Genomic DNA, 21,883 nt, shown 5'->3' with positions numbered 1-21,883 from the left:
AGTCTGTGTGCAGAGAATCTACTTTCGATTTCTGCTTTTAACTGAGTTTTCCTAATTCATTCTTTTCGAGGACACATGACTGGCTTGTGAAAAGAGGAGGAAATTTGTTTTTGCTCTTCTATATTTTACCATTTGTTTTCAGTTAGAGAAAGAGGAAGATTCACCCTTTTCCTCTGTCAAATGTGTTCATATGTGTGTGACACTGTGTTCTTCCTCTTCTGTTTAGACTTCTTCATTGTCACTTACATTCCAGTCTATGGAGGCTTTAGGTCTTTATTGCAGTATCTGAATCCTTCCTGATAATTTCAAGCTCTAGCAGCTCATCTCAGCTAAGGTTCTGAACAGGTCTGAGAAATTCCTCTCACATTCAAGTGCCTTATTGATGGGCCTCCTGGAGAAGGTTTTTCTCCCAGAGCTGATGTGCCCCATCCCCAGGATCTATGGTTTGGATTTCCTCATGATAAACTTTTCACTCAAACAGGTTCTGTGCATTCAATATTGGTCATTTTATGCTCTGCAGTGAATCAGATTGAGATAGATGATGCAATCATGCATCTTTTTCAACTCTTTGGTTTATGCAGGAACAGGCCGTGTTTTATGAATTCTGCTACTTTTTTTTTTTCAGAAAGTCATGCATGCGGTAATTGCCACATACTGTAGTATCTTTGCCCCTTGTAGCAGTTCTGAGAGAGCTTGGTTTCTGAGAGATAGAGAAGATGAGAGAATGGGAAGGGGGTAGAAAAGGCAGCTAAAAAAGTGGAATGAATTCCAGAAAGTACATGGAAAACAGAAATGGTTAAATGAAATTTAGAAAAAAGTGTATTTTTATCTCTTAAACCCTCTATTCACCTCCTCCTTTCTCCTTATATACCCCATGGCCTCATATTTTCTGTCTGTCCTTCATTTTCCTACACGTGTGGAAGGTTTCATTGCTGTGCATGCTGTTTTTCTTATTATTATTTTTCAGGATGGAATTAACCTTTACTTATTCTGGTGAAATATTTGCCTCTTTTCTTGAAATATTAAACAAATTCTATTTCTGAAAGGCTCCAGGGTATTTTCAGTGGAGTATTCCTTTAAGGCTTTTCATGGGAAGGTGTAAAATTCAGATTAAATATCTAAAATAACACAATGCATCTTGGATGGCTTGTTTTTTCCTTCCCTCCAAACCATATTTTTTGCAAACATCAGCTGAGGCCTAAAAAACATTGTATTTTGGTTCAATTGATGATGTGCTTGAAAATTGCTTATTATAATTATTTGGAATTTTCTTGCACAAAACATTGTGATGCTAATGAAAGACACACTGCATGCAGGAGTTTAGATTTGCAGTGCTTGCACTGACAATCACAAGCTCTCAAAGTTTGATAATCACATTTGCTCTGGAAGATAGCGCTGTTTCCTGCAGTTCTGATGATTAGTTCAGAAAGCTTTATAGAAAGTTTTATCTTAGTTCCATGCAAAAGAAGTTAAGTCACTGGTTTTCAACACTGAATATTTTGCATGCATTGAATGAGATGGATACTCTGATGTTCTTTATTCTGCAGTTATTGCACACAACCTTATCACGGATTCCAGCTCAAAATTTTTTGGGTTACAAGACATCTTTCGTTGTCCTAGAAAACAAATGGAGATTTTTGTCTTTTATCAGATTCCTGGGTGTTTTGTGCTAAATGTCTTCCCAGTACAGTACCCTGCAAATGTTTTCATGTCCTTACAATGATGACGTATTCTGATAAATTATAAATGATATGTAGATTTTTTAAATGAGTGTTTTATTCAAAACTCAAATTCTTTGCATGACAGCCAAAACTACAGGTCAAAAAGTAAAGGATGTTGATTGCATAAATATTGACCCTTTGCAATGGCAAGACCGAATTAGTTCAGATGCACAAAATTATCTTGACAAGTTAGATAATAAGTGGAATGGGTAAATAATTTTGTAAAGTATACATTTGCAAGGTCCCTTAGTCCTTAGTCAGGCAGTGAATTTCAGGCAGATGTTCAACCATCTTGCACTTAACTTCTTTCCTGGGTGAAAATATTTAGTCTTAACTTTCCAATACTGGTAAAAAAATCACTTTGTATTTGTTAACTGTGTTCAAATGTGTAATGTAACAAAATGGGACATCATTGGAAGGGGTGACTACTTTTGTAAGGCACTGCATCTTCATTGTTACTGTTGCGAAAGCATTTCTCAGTAGGTATTGTTTTTTCACAGATCCAGTGGGGCAAACATTAATTCCCCATCAGCTGCAGCTGCAGCTCTTTCAACTCTTGTTTCTTTTCATGTTAGCACTCCTCAGTTACTTGCACTGTTTGAAGCAGATTTTGACACCAAGGTTTCAAAGCAGATATTTATGAGGCCATCCAAATAAAGGGAGAAATCCTTTAATCTCTGGCCAGGATTGTTAGCCCTTCAAGAATGAATGGGTGGTGTTAATAGTACCACACAGTAAGGTAATAACTAGGACTTGCATACTAATTGCAGAGATTTTGCTTAATTTCATTTGCTGTTTTTATTTTCTCATAAATGTCACCCTTTTGTGAATGTTTCACTTGTTTCTCTTACACGTTTTGTATTATTGTATTACTTTTGAATTACTTTTTTAATGCTAAAATAACTGCATTAGAGGTTGTAGATATGATCACTGAATTCCTGTTTTTTTTTTCCCTGTGCCTGCACAGCTCAATTTGAATACTGTCACGTTACAGTAATGTCTGATTTTCAAAGACCTCGATATCCGGCATGTGATTCTTACCATCTGTAGTCACAAGCTACAGGCCACCGATACATGAAAGAAAATCCTTTGTAACAGAATAAGGGAAGGTCTTTATGCACAGGGAGGCACAGTGGCACATTGGTTTGCATCGCTGCCTTGCAGCGCTGGGGCCCTGGGCTCAATTCTGGACCTGGGTCACTATCTGCATGGAGTTAATATGTGTTCCCCCATGTTCGTGTGGATTTCCTCACACTCGGGTGCTCCGGTTTCCTTCCTCTGTCTGTCCAAGCCGTACTGGTCCGTTCATTAGCTTCTGAGAAAATGGGCCCTGGTGAAAGTGTGTATGTCTGTGTGTGCCCTGTCCAGGGTGTACCCTGCCTTGTACCTGTTGCTTGCTTGGGATAGGCTCCGGCTCCCCCGTGACCCTGAATTGGATGAAGCAGTTAAGAATGATGGCTTTATAAACTTTGATCTGTGTCCCGTAATTTATTTTTGTGATGGATTGATCTTTTTTTCTCCACAGTCCACACAGGAACACTGTTTGTGAATATTTTTGGCTGCCTGGCCTGGTTTTGCGTGGATGCTCAGCGGGGAGTGGACTTTGGCTTGTCAATGCTGTGGTTTATGCTCTTTACTCCGTGCTCCTTTGTCTGCTGGTACAGACCCCTGTATGGGGCATTCAGGTAAGAGCAAAGCTATCACGTTTCTCTTTCATGCGGCATCTTTAGGTACACATACTGTATGAAACGGTTGCTTACATTTATGAGGAAAAAATAAATTGCCACCTGTTTGTTGAATTAGTATTTTTTTTAGGGTGTCATTGATTTAAAACTCATACTTATTGCTGTTCAAAACTTCGAAACATTTTTCCTTTTACTTTTTGTACTCAGTTTTTCTGTGTGCAGAATGACCATTTTCTATTGAAACTTTAGCAATTTTGTGTTAAGCTAGCAGTTAAACCCAAATGATCTGTGTTTTCTAGTGCAATATGTACTCTAGCTTTTTTAGCTCCAGGAAAGTGTAGAAGCATAGAAATTAAGAACAATCACCTGACAGTCAATTAAATTTGATGTATGTACAGTATATAAAACATACATATATTGTTACCTCTTCACTGTGTCTAAAACTTTTTCAAAGCATTGAAAATCTGAATCGGTGTAAAGTTTCAGACTATTTGAAAGTTATTACTTACATTATTTTCTTCAGCTCATGTTCAGTGTATTTAATCTGACTCCAGCCTATGACCCTGGCCATATATTACCTTGAATTTATTATGACTTCACTTTTAAAACATATTTACATATCCAGATAAGTTTTTCAATCATTCCTAAGTTCTAGAATGCAAAAAAGAACACTTGACTGGAAAAACAGACAACAATTGGGAAATCTGTTACATTTTCACCAGGGGTAACCATAATAAATTTAAAGTGCCCTTTTCAGTATTTATTTATATTAAATGTTAATACCTTTTTCAACTATGTACTGTACATTATATAGATTTTACTGATTGCTGAGATGGCAGAGAAAAAAGTATAGGTTTAAGTTAATGCAGGCCTTACACAAACTTTGATGGGTGATTGATTTCATATTATGTTCTCACCTAGTGTTATAGCTACCTTTTTGGAGAGCCTCAGAGTGCAAGACAAGCACATTATTAAAAATAAAGAAATCTCCTTGAAGCAAGATTTATTCCACGTTTGCATGGAAAGAATTAGAAGGAGGCTTCCAAGAGGAATCATCCAATGTTTCATGTTCTGGTGGAGTTCTGTTGCCCACACTCTGTTAAGCTTGGGTCACATGACCAGGATTGACCAAGCAGCAACAAGGCAAGATTGCCTGAGTGGTACCAGGGAAAGTGTTGGAGTTATTCCATTGGTTCTTGGCTTGCAGTGAAGTCAGTGAGAGCTGTGCAGCACCCACCTTCTTGTACTGCACTGAATGAGATAGAGACCTATTCTCAATTTTCCTGTTAGGTTCAGGATTTGTTTTTATAAAGAAATAATTGCCCATTACAGATTGTCTCTGTGCCATATCCTGTTCATTGTAACAGGAATTAACCATTGTAAGAAGCTATAATAGTGAATTTACAGTTGCTGTATATAGTGGTTTCCCTTTTGATACTTATCAAAACTAAGCTTTCTTAGATTGTCTTGACACATTTAATTGGCATGTTCCAAGCTAATGTTTTTGTTTTATTTCATTTTTTTCAGGAGTGACAGCTCATTCAGGTTCTTTGTTTTCTTCTTTGTATATATCTGTCAATTTGGGGTACATGTGCTACAGGCAATTGGCATTACAGGATGGGGCAACTGGTAAGTAGAGTGGAAATTTATGTGTTAGTTTCACATGCTTTCACAAGGCTTTGAAGCAGTGAAGTGACAGCAAACACCAATTTTTGCAAAACGAAAATCATAAAACCCAATATCTCGTAGTGCTGAGTTCTGTGTTTACTGTTATGAAACGTGAAACATGAGCTGGACCTGAACTTTCAGTGTCTGGCAGCCTTTTGATTATGTTGTATCTTTGTTTTGACAGAATGTTCATGTTCTGTGCTGGCGTGGCGTAGTTTTATAACATAGTAGTGAGTTTTCAATGATTGTGTTCCACCATGTTCTGGAAAGAAGTACTCTGCACATGTCTTCTATGTGTTTTATGTTGGCAAATTCTAAATTAATCTTATTGCATAAGGACAATGATATTTACTTTAATGTATGTTAAATTTGATATTTCTTCTTTTATATTAAATGAATAAGTGTCAGTTGTATCATGTTTATGTATAATATAGCCTACTAGCCCTTAACAAATGTTTGTCACCCGTTGTATATAGACTGCCTTAAGTACTTAATGCCTTTGGTGATTCATCAGTGACTCATACTGTATATACTGTACCTTTCATGTTTCAATATTAAAATGCATATTAGGTATTTACTAGCATTCTACCAGCTCTGTTTTGAACTGTAATACATGCCTTACAGTTTTCTCCTATCTTCAAGTGTTATTAGAATTGTTAGCAAATATATTACTTTTTGAATGGTCAGTATTGCATGTTGCAGTGTAACATGAAAAAATATCATTACTACCCCCATGTTCTTGGAAGAAGGCTTTTATCCAAACTATCTAAGCTTCCACCTGTAAAACCGTTAGTTACAATGTCTTCTGTTGTTTGGTTCTTTCTAGTGGCTGGATTTCTGCACTCACTGGTCTGAACAAAAGTATTCCTGTGGGAATAATTATGATCCTTATAGCAGCCCTTTTCACAGCCTCTGCAGTGATTTCATTAATCATGTTTAAAAAGGTATGGATTCTATTACCTTAACCTGTACTCACAGTTGTTCTTCACAGTTTTTTGTAATGAGGCAGGATGAGCTTAAGCTTTAAATTCCTTCAAAATCAAGGTGAGTGAAATTTGCTAGTGCTGTTTCTTTTTACAATTGTTTTCACATGTGCTGAGAACCTGAGATGTTCTGCATTCTGTACAATATGCTGATGGGTATATAAAGTGCCCTGGCAGGATTAAAATAGTATCAAAATAACAAGACTTGTAACAAATGTTTTAACAGTTGGGATTTTCCCTGAAAATATTGCTGTGTTTTGACTTTAGAAAGGAATGAAATCAACATTTATCCATGTGCAGTGTTCACTGCAACTTTCTTCAGCTGTGTGAGTTTCCCATGCAGGGTGTTCACATGAAGGATCTAGGGGCCTGTTCATGCTGTCTTAGCTGTTAAGGGGGAACTGCAACACTATGTTTACCTTTCAGAGGTTATAAAGAATCGGCATTGATGAATGCATTTCAAACCTCAGAGAAAGTAAAAACTACACAGTTAAGTGTAAATCTTCCAGTTTACATCACAAAATAGGCAAAAGTTCAAGGTATGCGTAGTGTCATTGTGATTCAGAAAGAGGCAACAAAACTTCCTGTGACATAAAATGGCCCTACTCTTTTAGTCCAATAGAAATATTGTTCTTAGTCATAAAACCATATTTAATGCACATCTTAACTTAGGTCTTAAACATAATCATGAAGAAAAGGATGACGTAAATCTTGAAGATAATTTTTTTCTATCAAGCACTGATGTCACCCTCTCAAAGCGTTCTCTTTTCATCGGTTGCTTTTTCTGGGCAAAAATGGTAGGAATAGCACAAGGTTTGTTCAGTATCTGAAATGAAAATATAATTCATATTACGACCTATCAGGCTTCATAATCCTTCATAATGCAGAGGAAATTTCAATACACGTTGTATCCCAAATTGACAATATTTGAAAACCAATCTGTTTGTGTTGCAATAAAGTGCACGCTTGAGATCAAGCAGATTTTGCAACTGTAATCATTTATATACAATGTTATGAAACTAACATATACAACTCAACATGTTTTTACATACTTTATCTAGACTGCTGATTAGTGCAATTGAATATGTCAAATTTAACATATCAGCTTTGAGACAGTTTTGCCAATGTATACTTCTTCTTAACTCTGGACGCAGATTGTGTTGAAACATTTCTGCAGTGAAATGTCTGCTTCACGACTTAACCTTAACTTGTACTTAACCTGTACCTCACACTGAATCTCATCAAGAAACTTGTCAATGGGACCAACATTAGTGCCCATATTTATAGCCCATCTCTTCGCTAGTTGAATATCCCTTGGAAAAGAAAACAGTTTGACTTTGTGCTGATCTGATCCTGTTTTGTGGGTGACCACTATGTTCTACACAGCCAAATGCCCAGTGAGGCATCATTTAAAAAATATACATTGAGTAAGCCAAAAAGGGATTAGCCTTGTTTGGAGACCAAATGACCAATTTTGCTTACAGATACTAGTGAGCAGGAAGGGCCATTTTACATCACAATTCACGCAAACTCACTCTCGCCTGTGGCGACTATACAGTACTTTCACACAGTTTGTGCTTAATTTGTAATTTGTCAAATTTGTTTTGTTATCAAGATTTCATACCTTTGAGAAATTGAGACTGCAGTTCCCCTTTAATCTATGCAGGGCTCATGTGTAAGCCCCGAGGCTCCAGTGAAAGCAGTTAATTGAATCCCTGCTTAGAATCTGTAGTTATTGGTTCACTGGCATAACATGGTTTGTAATCCACAGACATCTTCATTCAAGATGATATGGTCAGTGCCTTGGAAAAGTAATTTCACATTCTAATGATATCCCATTTTATTAAATTCCAAAAGACATACACACATTTTTTAAGATAAACATTTTAATAAAAACTTGAAGGCTCAATTGCTCTATGGGTGCACAAAGTTGGCAAAAACTGCAAAGAAAAATGAAGAATTGAAATATGTTGACCACTTAAGTAGTCATACCTCCCCCTCCGATTAAAGTTAATACTTTTGTAATATACTGTATCTGCTATCAAAAGCAGTCTTTTAAAATAGTTCAGTCAAGCTGTTACATAGTTTGGAAAAGAAGATGATGGCATCACTGGGCTTAAGTACCTTATAAGCATCTGAAGGGCATTTAATTTCTTCTGTGCATGAGCTCCAAGCCCATATAGTGCCAGCAAAATTCAGCTTAAGGCATTGCATGTGGTACAAGGTGGGTGTGCCAAATGTAATATCTAAGGATCTTGTAATTGCCTTACCTAAAAGAAATACAGTATATATGCATCTTATTTAATGTGTATACAAAATTATTATTTTTGCTACGCAATAACTTGATAGTGGTCAGCACTTGTATTATCCATATTCTGTGTGAAGTTGTTTATAAGTAAAATCACCAGCAGACCCTTTCCATGTAACGTTTTTAAAGAAGCAGTAGTGCACAAATACAGGCACTCTATTAAACTTGTCTTGGCAGAATGTGACGTTTTAAATGAGTAATCCAGTAAAGGTTTACAAAACACATCCCTAGGTTTTTTTTCCTCATAATCCCTAGAAGTCAGAATTTGCTTTTTATTTCTGCTGCAAGCACTCTTTTAATTCCTGTTAACTCTCTACAGTTTAAAATAAGATTTGGCAGCAGGCTTCTAAGATCAGAGTTTTTGTTCCCTATCCGTGAGAGTTTGAATCATTCCAATAGGTGGCAGTATGGCCTTCTTTTTATTTTAAAACAGCAAACTGAGGATCTGAGGATTGTATTTGTAGGCACAGAGAGGTGTCCCTGATGTGTAATGTGTGAATCTGTTCACTAACAGTAAATTGCTTCCATTTCTGTTTTTGAATAATTCAAAGTGCATAGGATGCTGTAGTCAGCATCTACAGGAACATGTGATTGTGAAGCTGCAACAGTCTGTCGTGAGAAAGAAACAATGTGCCAAATACGGAAAGATTATGTTCTTTGTGATGCCAAGAAATATTGGCTTAAAAATCATTTTAAAGCATGCTTCACCATCTGGCTCTTGTGCCTGAGGGAATCAATATGATGAATATTCTACCTTTTATTTGTGGGAGTGGGAAGCCAGATGCATCTCAAAGGCCAGAGTGTGACTTTATTTTTGCATTTAAAGATCAATGCATCACACGTATCTGAACACCCATCGTCTGAGAGCCCAGTTATCTATTTCCCAGTTTATCTTATCACTGCAGTAACACTTGAAATTATATGTACATTCTGTAATCGGTTTCCAAGGGAGATGGTGAAACTTCGGAGGGTATAATCAAGAGGAAAATGATCTTTTAGGAGTTGTCATTAATTGACAGGGTTTACTTAAGAAAGGATTTGTGGATCTCACTAAACAGGCTGTAAGATTCTGTTCTTTGGTTTGATCATTCTTTATTTCTAACAGAACTAATTATTTCTATTTGAAAACCCCGAAGTAACTAATTACTCCTTCGTTTTTTTCTGATACCTCAATTGGATTTAACCGCAAAAGCTGATTTAAGGTCTCATTACAGTGAATCTGTCAAAAACACTGTAGATTTGTTTTTACCTGAAACAGTATAGAGAGTTTTACCCTTACAAGATGGTGTATTCCTGCCATCTTGAAATTTGTGAAATGAAGAGCTGTAATTTGCAGTTAAGTTAATTTGCGGGAGATACTTTACACTGTTGAAACAGAAGAGTTGTTGGTGACGCTTAGAACACTTAATTGATGTTATATCTTGACATCAATTAAGGTGGCTAAAAACCAGAGTGGGCAGAGCTGTCTATCCTCTCAGCTCTTTCACAGAACTGTCTGAATCAGTCCTTGAGTATTGTTACTTTAATTGTTTTGCATTTTTATTTCTTTTACATTTTTAATTTACAAGTGCTCAAAATATTTTCAGATTGTCTGGTTTGTCATAAAGAGAGCTTTAATACATTTTAAAAAAGCATATAGGATCATCATGGCTTCTTTACAGTTTGTTTTAAACGATCATGTGGAGACACAAATTTATAAGAGTTTTAAAAACTTAAAAAAAAAAACTTTTGTATTTCATTCCATACTGTACTCTGCTTCTGTTAGTAAATAATACTGATTTACTAATATTGTGAAAAAGCGGTTTTGGAGTGGATGAATATAAAACTGAGCCTGATATTTAAGTAAATAAGTTGGAGGAGGGGGTCCCCACTCCCTTTCTTAAGGAATAAGTGTTAAGATGTATACCCATTTCTAAGAGAGTCCAGAGTGCTTTATTTAATGACTCTTTTCATTGACATATCCTAAAAAATAACAGACATGAATAGAAACTAAGGCTCAGCTGAACTGATGGGAAGCAAGTGTGCTATCAGCTTCAAGCGAAAGGCTTGAATGGCTTACGGTTCCTTTTTTTTATTTTGAACAATTCTTTTTTTACAGAGGGACAATAGTTGGATTACTGTAAAAAAGACTGAACCTAAATCTGGAACACTTTCTGAAGGACTGCATTGCTATCTCAGTGCAGACAGGGCCTTATTATTTTGCCTTTTTGTTTACTAAGAACTTTTCTGTTAGTGCCTTTGTTATAAATATTCAGAAAGGCAAGGTTTTCTAAAGTTCTCACTAAAAAGGAGTATGAAAGGATTATACCATTGATGTCCCCGAAGACTTGTTCTTGTGTTCTTCAGTCTACTATGGCTTTGAGTTTAGCCAGAGTGCTTTTAGAAAGTTCTCAGAGACCTTTAGGCTTGTCAGGAACTGCTCACATATTTTTAATAATTGTATGATGATTTTTGATAAAAAAACAAGTAAAGGATCATTGCACACTGGAAAAATAGAAAGGAGAAACACAACATTTTGTTTGGTGAACCTCCTTCTGCTGCTTTACAGCAGAAGCGTTGTGTTTCTGCCATGTATTTTTCAGCATTGAATTAACCTGTACATGTTCCTTTGCAGCCATGCCACGCTGATTCAGCTCTCTGTTCCGATTATTGATAACCCCCCCTCTTTGATTCTCCCCAAATCCAGGTGCACGGCCTGTACCGAACCACGGGAGCCAGCTTCGAGAAGGCTCAGCAGGAGTTCGCGACGGGAGTCATGGCAAACAAAACGGTCCAGACGGCGGCCGCCAACGCAGCCTCCAATGCAGCCTCAAACGCGGCGCGCGGCGCTTTCAAGGGAGATCAAATCTGAGCAGACTGAGCGCATCGACCTAACCCCCCCCTACCCCCCCCCACTCATTACCGCAGCCACACTGCCCTCCTTCCATGCCTCCCTCTTCTGTTCAGTGTAGAGATGACTTCGCTTCCCTCTTGTTTATTTAACGCACACTCCACTAGCGGACTCCAGCCCTTCCATGTCACTTAGCATGTCTGTAATCCGTCGTTCACTTTAACGTACGTGCGCATGGGCTGAGAAACAGATGAACAAAGGCTTGTCAGTTTTAATGAAGTACATTAATGCATTTATGAGGTATTTTTAATGACATTTTGGGGTTTTTTATTTGCTCTTTGGGTTTTTGATTTACCCTGATTAGTAAATAGGGAATAGCAATAAGAGTCATGAATGGATGACAGGTTGCAGAAACTGTTGGTTGGTTTATCCAATTCATTTGCACAGCTGTAAAGCAGTAAGGAGGTCCAACAAGGCCTCACTTCCCATCTTCCTGTGTTTTTACTCTGACCTGCCCTATGAGTGTGATACCATCTTCATGCTCCAGGTCTACCTTGAAGGTGATGTCCCATTGTTTTGCTCGAATTCTTTCTTTCATCTTGAGATATTTCACTACATAATGTGCAGGACATTGAAGTGTTCAAACTAATCAAACACTATTAGTTCTTGGAGCTCACCGGTCACTTTGTCTCACTTGACAAACCAAAGTGTTGATGTTAGAGTGACTGAGCCCAGTTGGGCCGTACCAGTTTGATAAGTGATCCTGTTTCTGATATTTGAAACCTGGATTCACAGTCCCCGCTGTTCAGGCTTTTTACAAGGTCATCCACTCAAGATGTTCTTCAGGTAATGTCTCTGTCTCATGGGTGAGAGATCCAGTTTCGATCATTATACTTCAGTTTAATCATCAGTTCATCACAAGAAGACGTACTCTAATGGCACAAGATAATACACACCAATCTAGTGCTAGGCTGCATATGATACAATGCAAGATACTTACCTCTTACTGCAACTTTTAAAGTGACATTTAAAATAAAACAATGCCTTGTACCTATTGAATGAAACACAACAAAATTTCCGTACGGAATGATAGTATGTCACCACATTCATTGATCTTGTCATTGAAAAACAATGTAACAGTATACGTACTGTTGGTACCATGTAATGCAACCTAAAATATTCACTAATAAAACTAATTGTGGGATAATATTAAGATTTATGCAGCTTTACTTATTTTACTTATGACGATCTATCACAGTGATAGTAACATGATCCTTTTATCCGTTTGGGAAAAATGGATCTAAGATGTATTGTTATAGTATGTGTGGAAGCAGAGCAAGATGGCAAAACATGCAGTGCTCCACCCACAGAGAAAAGATGCAGGAGGCAACATGGCAACACTTTCAGTCTCGGCAATATTCAACCCCATTGTCAAAAAAACTGTGGCTCGTATCGATCATTCAACAGAAGGGTTCCATAGAGATCTGCCACATGACACACATTATGATATGGTGTATCTGTTTTTTTTTTAAATACCATGTGTGTCAGAAATGTGTGTTTTGATAATGTGTATTTTCATTTAGGCTTTGTTCACCTCTGAAAAGTGTCTGGAATGTTTGTAAGACTGGACGTTGTTCTCAGTCATCCCAAATACCTTTAATGTCTCTCATAAGATCCATTTTAAAATAGTCATTTCAGTAGATTTCACAACACTGAATGTGTCTGAACATTTTCCTACATCCTGTGCAGAAAACAGCATGGTTCTTTGGACACTATAGAGACCAAGATGAAAGCCTTAATATAGATACAGTGTTAGTTTTGAATATCACAAGTAATTAAATTACATGCTTGACTGAACTCAACTGATTAAAAGAATACACGCATACATTATCAATAACTCTTAAAACCTTACCAATCTGCCAACATTTACTGAGTTATTAGGTGCAATTGGAGAACTTGTGATATTTTCAGTATGAAATATATCCATCACTAATGACTCGTATAAAAGGAGGATGTTTTTAAAATCCAGTGAATCCACTTTTGTCATCTTTTTACTAATCTTGCTCTCATTTGAATCATTGTTTCATGATTGCTTTGGAAATAAAAGTGACTGCAGACATTGATGCTGGATTTGAGGAGACTCCTGCTTGTACTGTATGTCTTTTTCCTTTTTGGTTTAGGGATTTTAGAGTTTTTGGCCTGGTGTAGACATTCTAAGGTGGCTTTGTCCGATGTTGCTTGAGGATTCACTCAGCTTTTCCAGATTATCTCCTCATGACTGTGCTCCTCGTGCAGCTTGTCTGTTCACTGCTGGCTTTTGGTGAGCAAATGCCATTGAGAGCTTGTTGCTGCCACTTTGAACTACCTTGTGTATAAAAACAAAACAACTTGTAACATTATTTCTTTTTGTGAAATAAAACTTTTCTATCAAAGTTCCATGTATATACACGCTTGTTAAAAAAAAGTTCACGTCCATCTGAATGAACTACCCCTGTCGATTCATAACAAGAGCTCACTCACAAAGAGTAACTAAACCAGTAATACTCAGGATGTATATTTCAGATGCATGAACAATTATCTAATATTGCTTAGCTGGGCTTTGTGTTTTATTTTTATTCTGGCTTGCACATGAAAATAAATCAGGATAACAACACTACAGTGGAATATAGTACAGGAAATATTCCAGTTTAATGTGTTGGTATTCTTTGTTCTAGTGTCACACTGCTGTTACCTGTAACTTTTTTTTCAGTTTCTTCAAAGCTGTTGTGGTAAAATAGGAACATTCAAAAGGGTTATCTTTAAACATTGTATTTAATATTAGGTAGATTTGGGCAGAATTAATTAAATTATAATGCACATTTTTAATTTTGGGTCCAAGAAAGATCTTTTGAAAATTCAAAGTAAGTTTAATCTGGGTTATTACTTTTTGTCATTTAGAAAACAATTTCAGGGTGTACACTATTTCATTTGGTCTTCCTTCATGGTCTTCATGGATTATTCATTTTAGGAGGGCTAAAATGTTTTCTTGTTTTGGTGAATTGATAAATTTCCAGTGTTTTTGTTTTTTCTCAGTATTTTGGTTTCTGAAAGGTGCATGGTATGACATTTCTAGCCCTTCACAAATTTCACATGTACAGCTTTCTATTCATTCTTCAGTGTTGGTTTGGCTGTTAAGTACCTCAGCCATTCTGTAGTTTTGATTTTGGAAGTGAAATTCTGAGAAGTGTTTGTTTTCATTTCCAGATAAATTGATGCAAAGGAATAGAGAGTCGATGTAAAGTGTGTGCTGTCATATTTACACCTGAAGTGTGACTTAATCTGTTAAAATAATAAATAGTAGTTCTTAATTGGAGTTCAGTTGGACTGAAATAGCTTACATCATTGTGTGGTCTTTATCAGCAAATTAACCCATGAAAAAGGTTTTAATCATTTGTTAAATTCCAAAAGGCTGCACAATGTCTCAGAATGTGTATGATTTTTATTGAACACAGATTTTTTTAGGTTAGTTGGGCTTTTTTTCTCTCTGTAGTTCTGCGTGTGAGAGCATTTGCATTTGTTTAGCTGCTGCAAGTTTGTTTTCCCTTTATAAACCAATTGTTCTTGAATGCAGAATGTTCCTATTGCAGTATTTTTAATTTTGTTTCAAACGGTTACACAATACCTGGTTCAAATCAAGTAATATGGATTTGAGAAAGTCAGTAGATTTGACTCATTGTGATTTTTTTTTCCTTTGTGTCATAGGACAAACTGTGGCTTTAAGTTTTGTTTTTCATCAATGGAAAGGTGTGTAGTTTAAACACTGAAAAGAAAATGAGAATGGTCCGAACTTGATCTGTGATTACAATTTATTTAAAATACTGTGAGGGATATTTGTATATTTTGTAAAATTGACAATTCGTCTGGCATTGTTCTGAATTTCATTGTACTGTATAAATTGCACTCTTTCTCCCTTTGTCGCATGTTGAATAGTTTGAGTTTTGTATATTTATTGTGTTAACACAAAGTCACAAAAATAAAAAGCCAACTCCCTAACCTTCTCCCAATGTTAGCTTTTTCTGTAGCATAGATATGTATTTTTTTCAATTTTCCAAAAGCCTGCCTGTGAGCTGTAATAGTGATGAAGCTTGAAACCATCTTACATGTGTTTGCTATAGTCGGAAGGCAGTGGATGCTGTACAGCTGTTTTTATTCCAGTTTTCTCAGGACGACTGTGAAGTACAGACATACCAGGACAGGCAGTCCAAGGTGCTGTTAGATATAGCATCCAGCTGCCAGCAGGGGTCTGTATGAGACAACAGAATTTTAATTTGTGCGTTGTACCACACCAGAAAAATTCAGATGCTGTATTTCACACTGAAGCTTGCCTTATAATGTGGTAAGAAGCAGTCTTTTTCGTTGGCACCTCCTCTGCCCTTTACAATGAAAATGTCTTTGCTCATGTTCTCACTGGTTACCTCAGCTTTGCAAAAATGACCATGACTGTGTTTAACTTGTATTGCGATACATCTAGTATAGACAAAACAATTGTGAGTCATCATCAGTGACAAGATATAAGTGTAGTATTGGATGCAAATCCTGAATCCCGAGTTTGAGGTTAAACGTAGTCTGTTATTCTCTAGATGCCTGAACTGTAAAATGTTAATATAAAGGTGCAATTGTTTCTGTATATGCGTTTACACTTTTTTACTGTTACTTAAGGGATTCGTTGTGCTTAACTTTAAGACTATCTGATATGCGACATAACAATTTTCTTTTTCCCCCCTTTTTAACCTCGTGGTTATTGTTATTTAAAGGGACAAAATACTCTAGGTATGAAGAAGAATTTCTAAGTGTTGAGCAACAGTGATCACAAAGAATCTGAGTACACTTCTTAAGCAAAATATACAACAAATCAAAATTGTTTACTTCCCAAGCAGTCTGGCTGCTTCTTTTCTGAAACTTGAAAGATAAGGTAACAAGGAAATGAGGGAGAATCCAGTCTGAGCCTCCTGAAGTAGATGTGCCTGTGAACTCTTGTCAATTCCTTGTTACTGAGGTGCTAGTTTTCAGTAATGTTCCTTGGCCAAACCTCTCCCAGTAGCATATCCTGTAATTATTGAGATATAGTTTGGACCGAGTGGGTATTTTGAGCAAGCAGCTATATCACCCTGCAACTCACAACTGACAGCCCATTGGAGCCAAGTAGGAGTGAGCCTGGTCTGGATGGAAGACCTCCTGGGAAAAACTAAGGTTGGTGCTGGAAGAGGTACAGGGGGTACTCGCCCTCTGGTCTGTGTGGGTCCTAATGTCCCTATATAGTGACAGGGAAACGACTGTAAAAAGGCACCATCCTTCAGATGAGACATAAAACCAGGTTTCTGACACTGTAGTGATTAAACATATCAGTGCTTTTCTTGAAAAGTAGGGGTGTTATGCCAGTGTCCTGGCCAGATTTCCACCTGGCCTTTAAAAATCAAGGCCTCCTAGTAATCGCCATCTATGAACTGGCTTCATCACTCTGTTCTCCTCCCCACTGATAGCTGATGTGTGGTGAGCACACTGTCATCCAGGTGGGGCTGCACATTGGAGAAGGAGAGTCCCCATTACCTGTAAAGCATTTTGAGTGTGTGGAAAACTGCTATATAAGAGTAAGAATATTATTTTTATTTCCAGATTGTGTTCTTCTCTTTGTGAGAAATGCCCAGGAGCTCCTCTCCTCTTCCAAATTGTTAAACCACCTGGCTCATCAGTTCTTACCATCTCAAGATGAAATAGTGTGTACAATGAGTCAAAACAGCACTGTTGGTACCTTAAGAACTATATTGAGAGACCTCATGAACTTTTTAAATACTGTAAGTGGATTAGCCAGTTTGTGTCTTCTAAAGCATTTAACTTCATTAAGAATAGTAATAGCAGATTAAGTTCAGAGTAGAATGGTGGTGCAGTAGTTAGCTTTGCTGCCTGGTATTCTATATAGGTGGAGTTTGTACAGTCTCCCAATGTGAGCATACAGTAGGTTTTCCCTGGGTGCTCCAGTTTCCTCCCACAGCCCAAAGACATACTGGTAGGTTAATTGCTCTCCTCCTAATTGCTCTTCTCTGCTCTCCTCTCCACTGATAGCTGATGTGTGGTGAGCGTTCTGGCGCACTATGGCTGCCGTCGCATCATCCAGGTGCTGCACATTGGTGGTGGTGGAGGGGAGTCCCCATTACCTGTAAAGCGCTTTGAGTGGAGTGTCCAGAAAAGCGCTATATAAGTGTAAGCAATTATTATTATTATTATTATTATTATTATTATTATTAATTGGTTTCTGGGAAAACTTGCCCTGGTGCAAGTATGGGTGTCTATCTGCCCTGTGTTGGACTGGCCTCCTAATCCATGGTGCACCCTGCCTTGCGTCTGTTGCTTGCTGGGATAGGTTCCAGCTCTCTCATTCCCCTGAATTGTAGGAAGCACTTAGAAAATGGATGAATTGAGTTCTACCTGGAGGGTAAACATGAACATCTGCTCATTGAGTCATGCTAGTTCTGACCAGCACTCAGTGTATGTTATACAGCATGTTTAGGACTTCCAAATACTACCACCTGCTGCTGTGCAGAATCTGGTATCCCCGATTCTCCATGCTGTAGATCTGGTTCTGCAATCCAAGCTGAAGGTTTCATTGTAGGAGCCACTCTTTGATGGGGGGTGAAACATTTGCATCCCCATAATTGGAAGGCTGCATAGGCTCATGGTATAACTCACAGCCACACCTTATATTACTGTATATTTCAATGGATTTTAGCTGTGTTGGCACAAATTCAATTAGCATGATGCATCATTCTGCAAAGCACTGGCTATAAGTCATCGAATGCTGCCTGGGGTAGAGTTGAACTAGCTGTGAAATATTGTGGAAATGAAACATTGCTTTTTCAGTGCGTCGTCACAGAGCAGAGCCGACTCCCCCAGTCCCCTGGAGTATGAGATATGATTTGTCTGTTCTGTGTGGGTCAACGGGGCATTGTACTGATTGATACGAAAAAAATTAAAAGGCAGTGGTTTTAAATGGGCACCTTTGTCGCTTTTTTTTTTATTATGACTTCGAAGGGCCCAAATGCTAACCTGCAATTCAAAACACCCACTCGCTAGCTTTTCAATTTGGACTCCCAGAGAGATTGAGTCACAATTTAAATGTTTGGTGCTTTACAAGGCATTCGTTTACATTACAGACTTCTGCATGTCTGGCGGTTCTAAATTGACAGAAGTCCTTGTTTGTACAAAGGACAGGATAGTTAGGAATAGTTATGTGGCAATATAATAAAACCATTCTCTTTTATTCCACACACCCATTTACAATCTCCTCTCAGTTCTACTTCTTCTGTAAACCTCTTTGAGAAGCCCCTTTAAAGGTACTATATAAACGTAGGTTATTATTTATAATACTCAACCCTGCGTTACATACCTCTTGTCAACAGATATGAAAAATAGAAGAATTTCTACAGATTTTGTGCTGAAGCTATTTACTAATAATTTTGACCTTTTTGAATTTGACTAAATTCCTTTTCCAGGATCAAAAGCATTGATGTACCATGCAAAATCTGGCTGTTCAAACCGTATTTTATTTTTCTCCCCTTGCTACAGGGATCTCAAAATATAACTCTTTTCCCTTTTTTTTCTCATTTGTAAAAACTCTCAAAGGTCCAATTCTTTGTCATCAACTTACTGCTAGCATTTTGAAACTATTCTTGTTAATTGTACATATTTAAGTCAACGGGAACCAGCGTTTAGACTAACATCCTGCATGTACACATATTACTGTAGGTCATTGGAGTTGTTTTAGATACAGTTTTTACATTTGTCCTTGGTAGGAATATCAGCTAAATTTACCAACAGAACCAACGAACAATTTTCCTCTCATCATAGACACTCTCAGGGAGGGAAACACTTTTTTTTCCCTTGAAATAATATTTCCTACCTGTGATAAAAAAAGATCTACTTTAATATAGTTCAAGTAGGTAGCTGCATCAGCATGCACAGGCTGCACAGAAACAGATAAAGGTTTATTCTGTGCTGAAAAGAAAAGAGACAAAACTTTTCATGGAGCCTTTCTTCAGGTGTAGTACATCTTCATACAGTACCTGAAGAAGGCTCCATGGCCAAAACATTGTCTCTTTTCCTTTCAGCATGGAATAAACCTTTACCTGTTACTTCAATACAGTACTTCAGTGATTGAGACAGCTCAATCACAGGATTAATTCTAAACTGGGGATTGGTAAGAATCCAAGTTATTGGATACATATTGATTCAAAATGGATTATTAAGAAAATAGAAGGTAGTGATTGAAACTTATTGAAGTGGGATGTTATAAATTGTTGTTAACCACAGGGATTTTTTTTCTTATGTAGATGTCCCAAGATTGGTTTAGTTAATTTGATATATTTGCAAATGGTCCAAAATTGGCAAACCCAGTATCATAAAAAATAGTACAATAAGTAATAATATGCATAAAATATCAATATTAAAAAGTGGATGACACAAGGTTACATACAGATAAGAAGAATGATGCCTTTGAAGAAACATGGAACATGATATTGTCAATGTGCTGTTAGTGGTAATGAAGGCCCAGTGAAGCCTTAGCCTTAAAAACCCTTAAAACTCAAAAAGCTTAAAACTTCAAAACACTTAAAAGCAGGGAATACACATGAAACACCAATTTCCAACAATGCCTTTAGTCCTCGCCACTGTTCTACAAAAATAATTTGCTGTAATGGAACATCCTCAATTGAAAAGAACTGAATAATTCCCTGACTGGAAGGTAAGTCAAACATAAAATAATAAAAATAAAAATCACTCTTTAAACCTGGATGAGAAGATTTAAGGAAATTATGATTAGTGAATTAAAAATCCTGAAAGTCATTGACTATGTTAATCCAATAAACCTCTTCAGGCTCCACAAAGAAACCTAGCACAGCAGGAAACCAATTCAAAACACAAAAGAGGGGAAATGCCCATACTGTATACAAAGAGATGAGGGTTGGTTGTTAACACTATCTTTTAATCCAGTTTAATCGAATTCTTCAAAACATATGCTGACGGGACAAGTATTATGCAGAATAGTCTTGTTGTAGTCTTTATGTTAGCAATTCCTTTTAGCCTGTGAGGAAACGTTTTGCTTAGGAGCACTCTCAGTCTTGGAAAGCAGCACACCGATTGAATCAAAAAAGCCTTTTATTCTGAGAATTGTACATTTGTTCATGTGGCTGTCTCATTGGCTTTCCACAGTGGAATGTTTTGTGAGCATAACAGCTATTCGGAAACATATTGGAAGACTTATTTAAGCAGCAGTAGGATTCTTGGTGGGTTTTCAGTTGAACGAATTTTAGCTTTAACTGCCCTTATCTTTTTTTAACACCTAGCTCAAGATCTACATCTGTTAATCAATCATCAGAAAGGGGTTATAACCCCTGGCAAGGGCTGCAGCAACCCAGAGTCTTTTCATTAACAAGCACTGAGCAGAAAACAGGACAAGATTCTCAACAGGATGTACACATTGCAGGGCACGCATACAAGCACACAGTGACATGTAGTGATGTCAAGTACCATTATGGGAGAAAGCCAGAGCATACAGGGAGAACATGTTAACTCCACACAGAGGCACCTCACTCCAAAATCAAACCCAGGACCCCTCAGTTCTGAGGAAGCAGTGCCACCATTATACCCTAAATGTTTCCACATTCATTTTTTTCGTTAATCTACCTCCCTTCAGTATCTAACATTTTATGTAAGAACTTGCACAAGAAAAATATGTGGATCTTTGCAAACTGCATTATATTTATACTGTGTGGTCTTTGCCTGAAAGAAAGATATTTATATTTGACAGTTTTAGTTATCAGCACATTTCACATTTAAATACTTGAAGTTCTCAATCTCTAGTTTCAACCACCAAATACATTTCCTAATAATTACTATGAACATTTCTTGCCAGAGATTTTCCACTATGGTTAAAATAAATGGTCTGTTGTCATAAAGATTGAAAATGCAAATGTTATTGTTACTTCGTGTTCACTGCAAGTTCCATTATGCTTTTTCTTTTCTCTGTTGTTACCACGTAACAATGCCAATTGCCACTGAGTGCTACATCTGATGTTGAGGAGATTTAAGTTATCTAATAATAATAAGAGTCACACATAGCTTAATCGTAATGTTAAAAAACTCTAGTACCTTCACCACTTAATAGATCCCAAAATGCTATTCTTCTAAAACAGTTGAGAATATGAAAAGCTTAATGGACAGATACTGAAAAATAAAAAGGATGGATACATTAAATTTGAGTAATATGGTCCTATTACTGTGGTCAAAATGTGGCTTCAGAATAAAAAACAGTGGACATTTAATGAATGTGCTGTAGTTATGACTAAAAGAAACAATTGAGCTGAAGTTATTTACCACACAGAGTACAAATTAGTAAAATTTGCCAGCTGATGAAACATTACTCGAGCACATTATCCTTCCCAGACAGACCAGAGGGGCCTGCTTAAAGTTAAAAACCTTTTTACTCTAAAGGGCCCGAAAAATGTTGATTTCAGATGTAGAAAATCTTCATCCTCACCAATTGTCAGTTCTAGCCTAAATAAAAGCATGAGCCTGTAACCCATCCTAGCAATACACTAACCATAATTCTCAACATGTTACTTCATTTGAATTGGAAACAAAATGATGCGAAGAACACA

The 21,883-nt window shown here is 37.1% G+C and overlaps 1 protein-coding gene across 1 annotated transcript in view; it reads left to right on the top strand.

Moving 5' to 3' along the window:
• scamp1 (secretory carrier membrane protein 1) overlaps positions 1-15,227 on the top strand; it is a 50,137-nt gene extending 34,910 nt beyond the window's left edge. Inside the window, exons 6-9 of the mRNA XM_015365142.2 lie at positions 3,247-3,406; positions 4,934-5,035; positions 5,901-6,018; positions 11,052-15,227. Coding sequence (XP_015220628.1) covers positions 3,247-3,406; positions 4,934-5,035; positions 5,901-6,018; positions 11,052-11,216 — 545 coding nt within the window. The 3' untranslated portion in view covers positions 11,217-15,227. The remainder of the gene's footprint in view (positions 1-3,246; positions 3,407-4,933; positions 5,036-5,900; positions 6,019-11,051) is intronic.
• The last annotated feature ends 6,656 nt before the right edge of the window (positions 15,228-21,883 follow it).

The sequence above is a fragment of the Lepisosteus oculatus genome, chromosome 3 (assembly GCF_040954835.1).
Source record: "Lepisosteus oculatus isolate fLepOcu1 chromosome 3, fLepOcu1.hap2, whole genome shotgun sequence".
NCBI lineage: Eukaryota > Metazoa > Chordata > Actinopteri > Semionotiformes > Lepisosteidae > Lepisosteus > Lepisosteus oculatus.
This window is presented reverse-complemented; position numbering and strand designations above follow the sequence as displayed.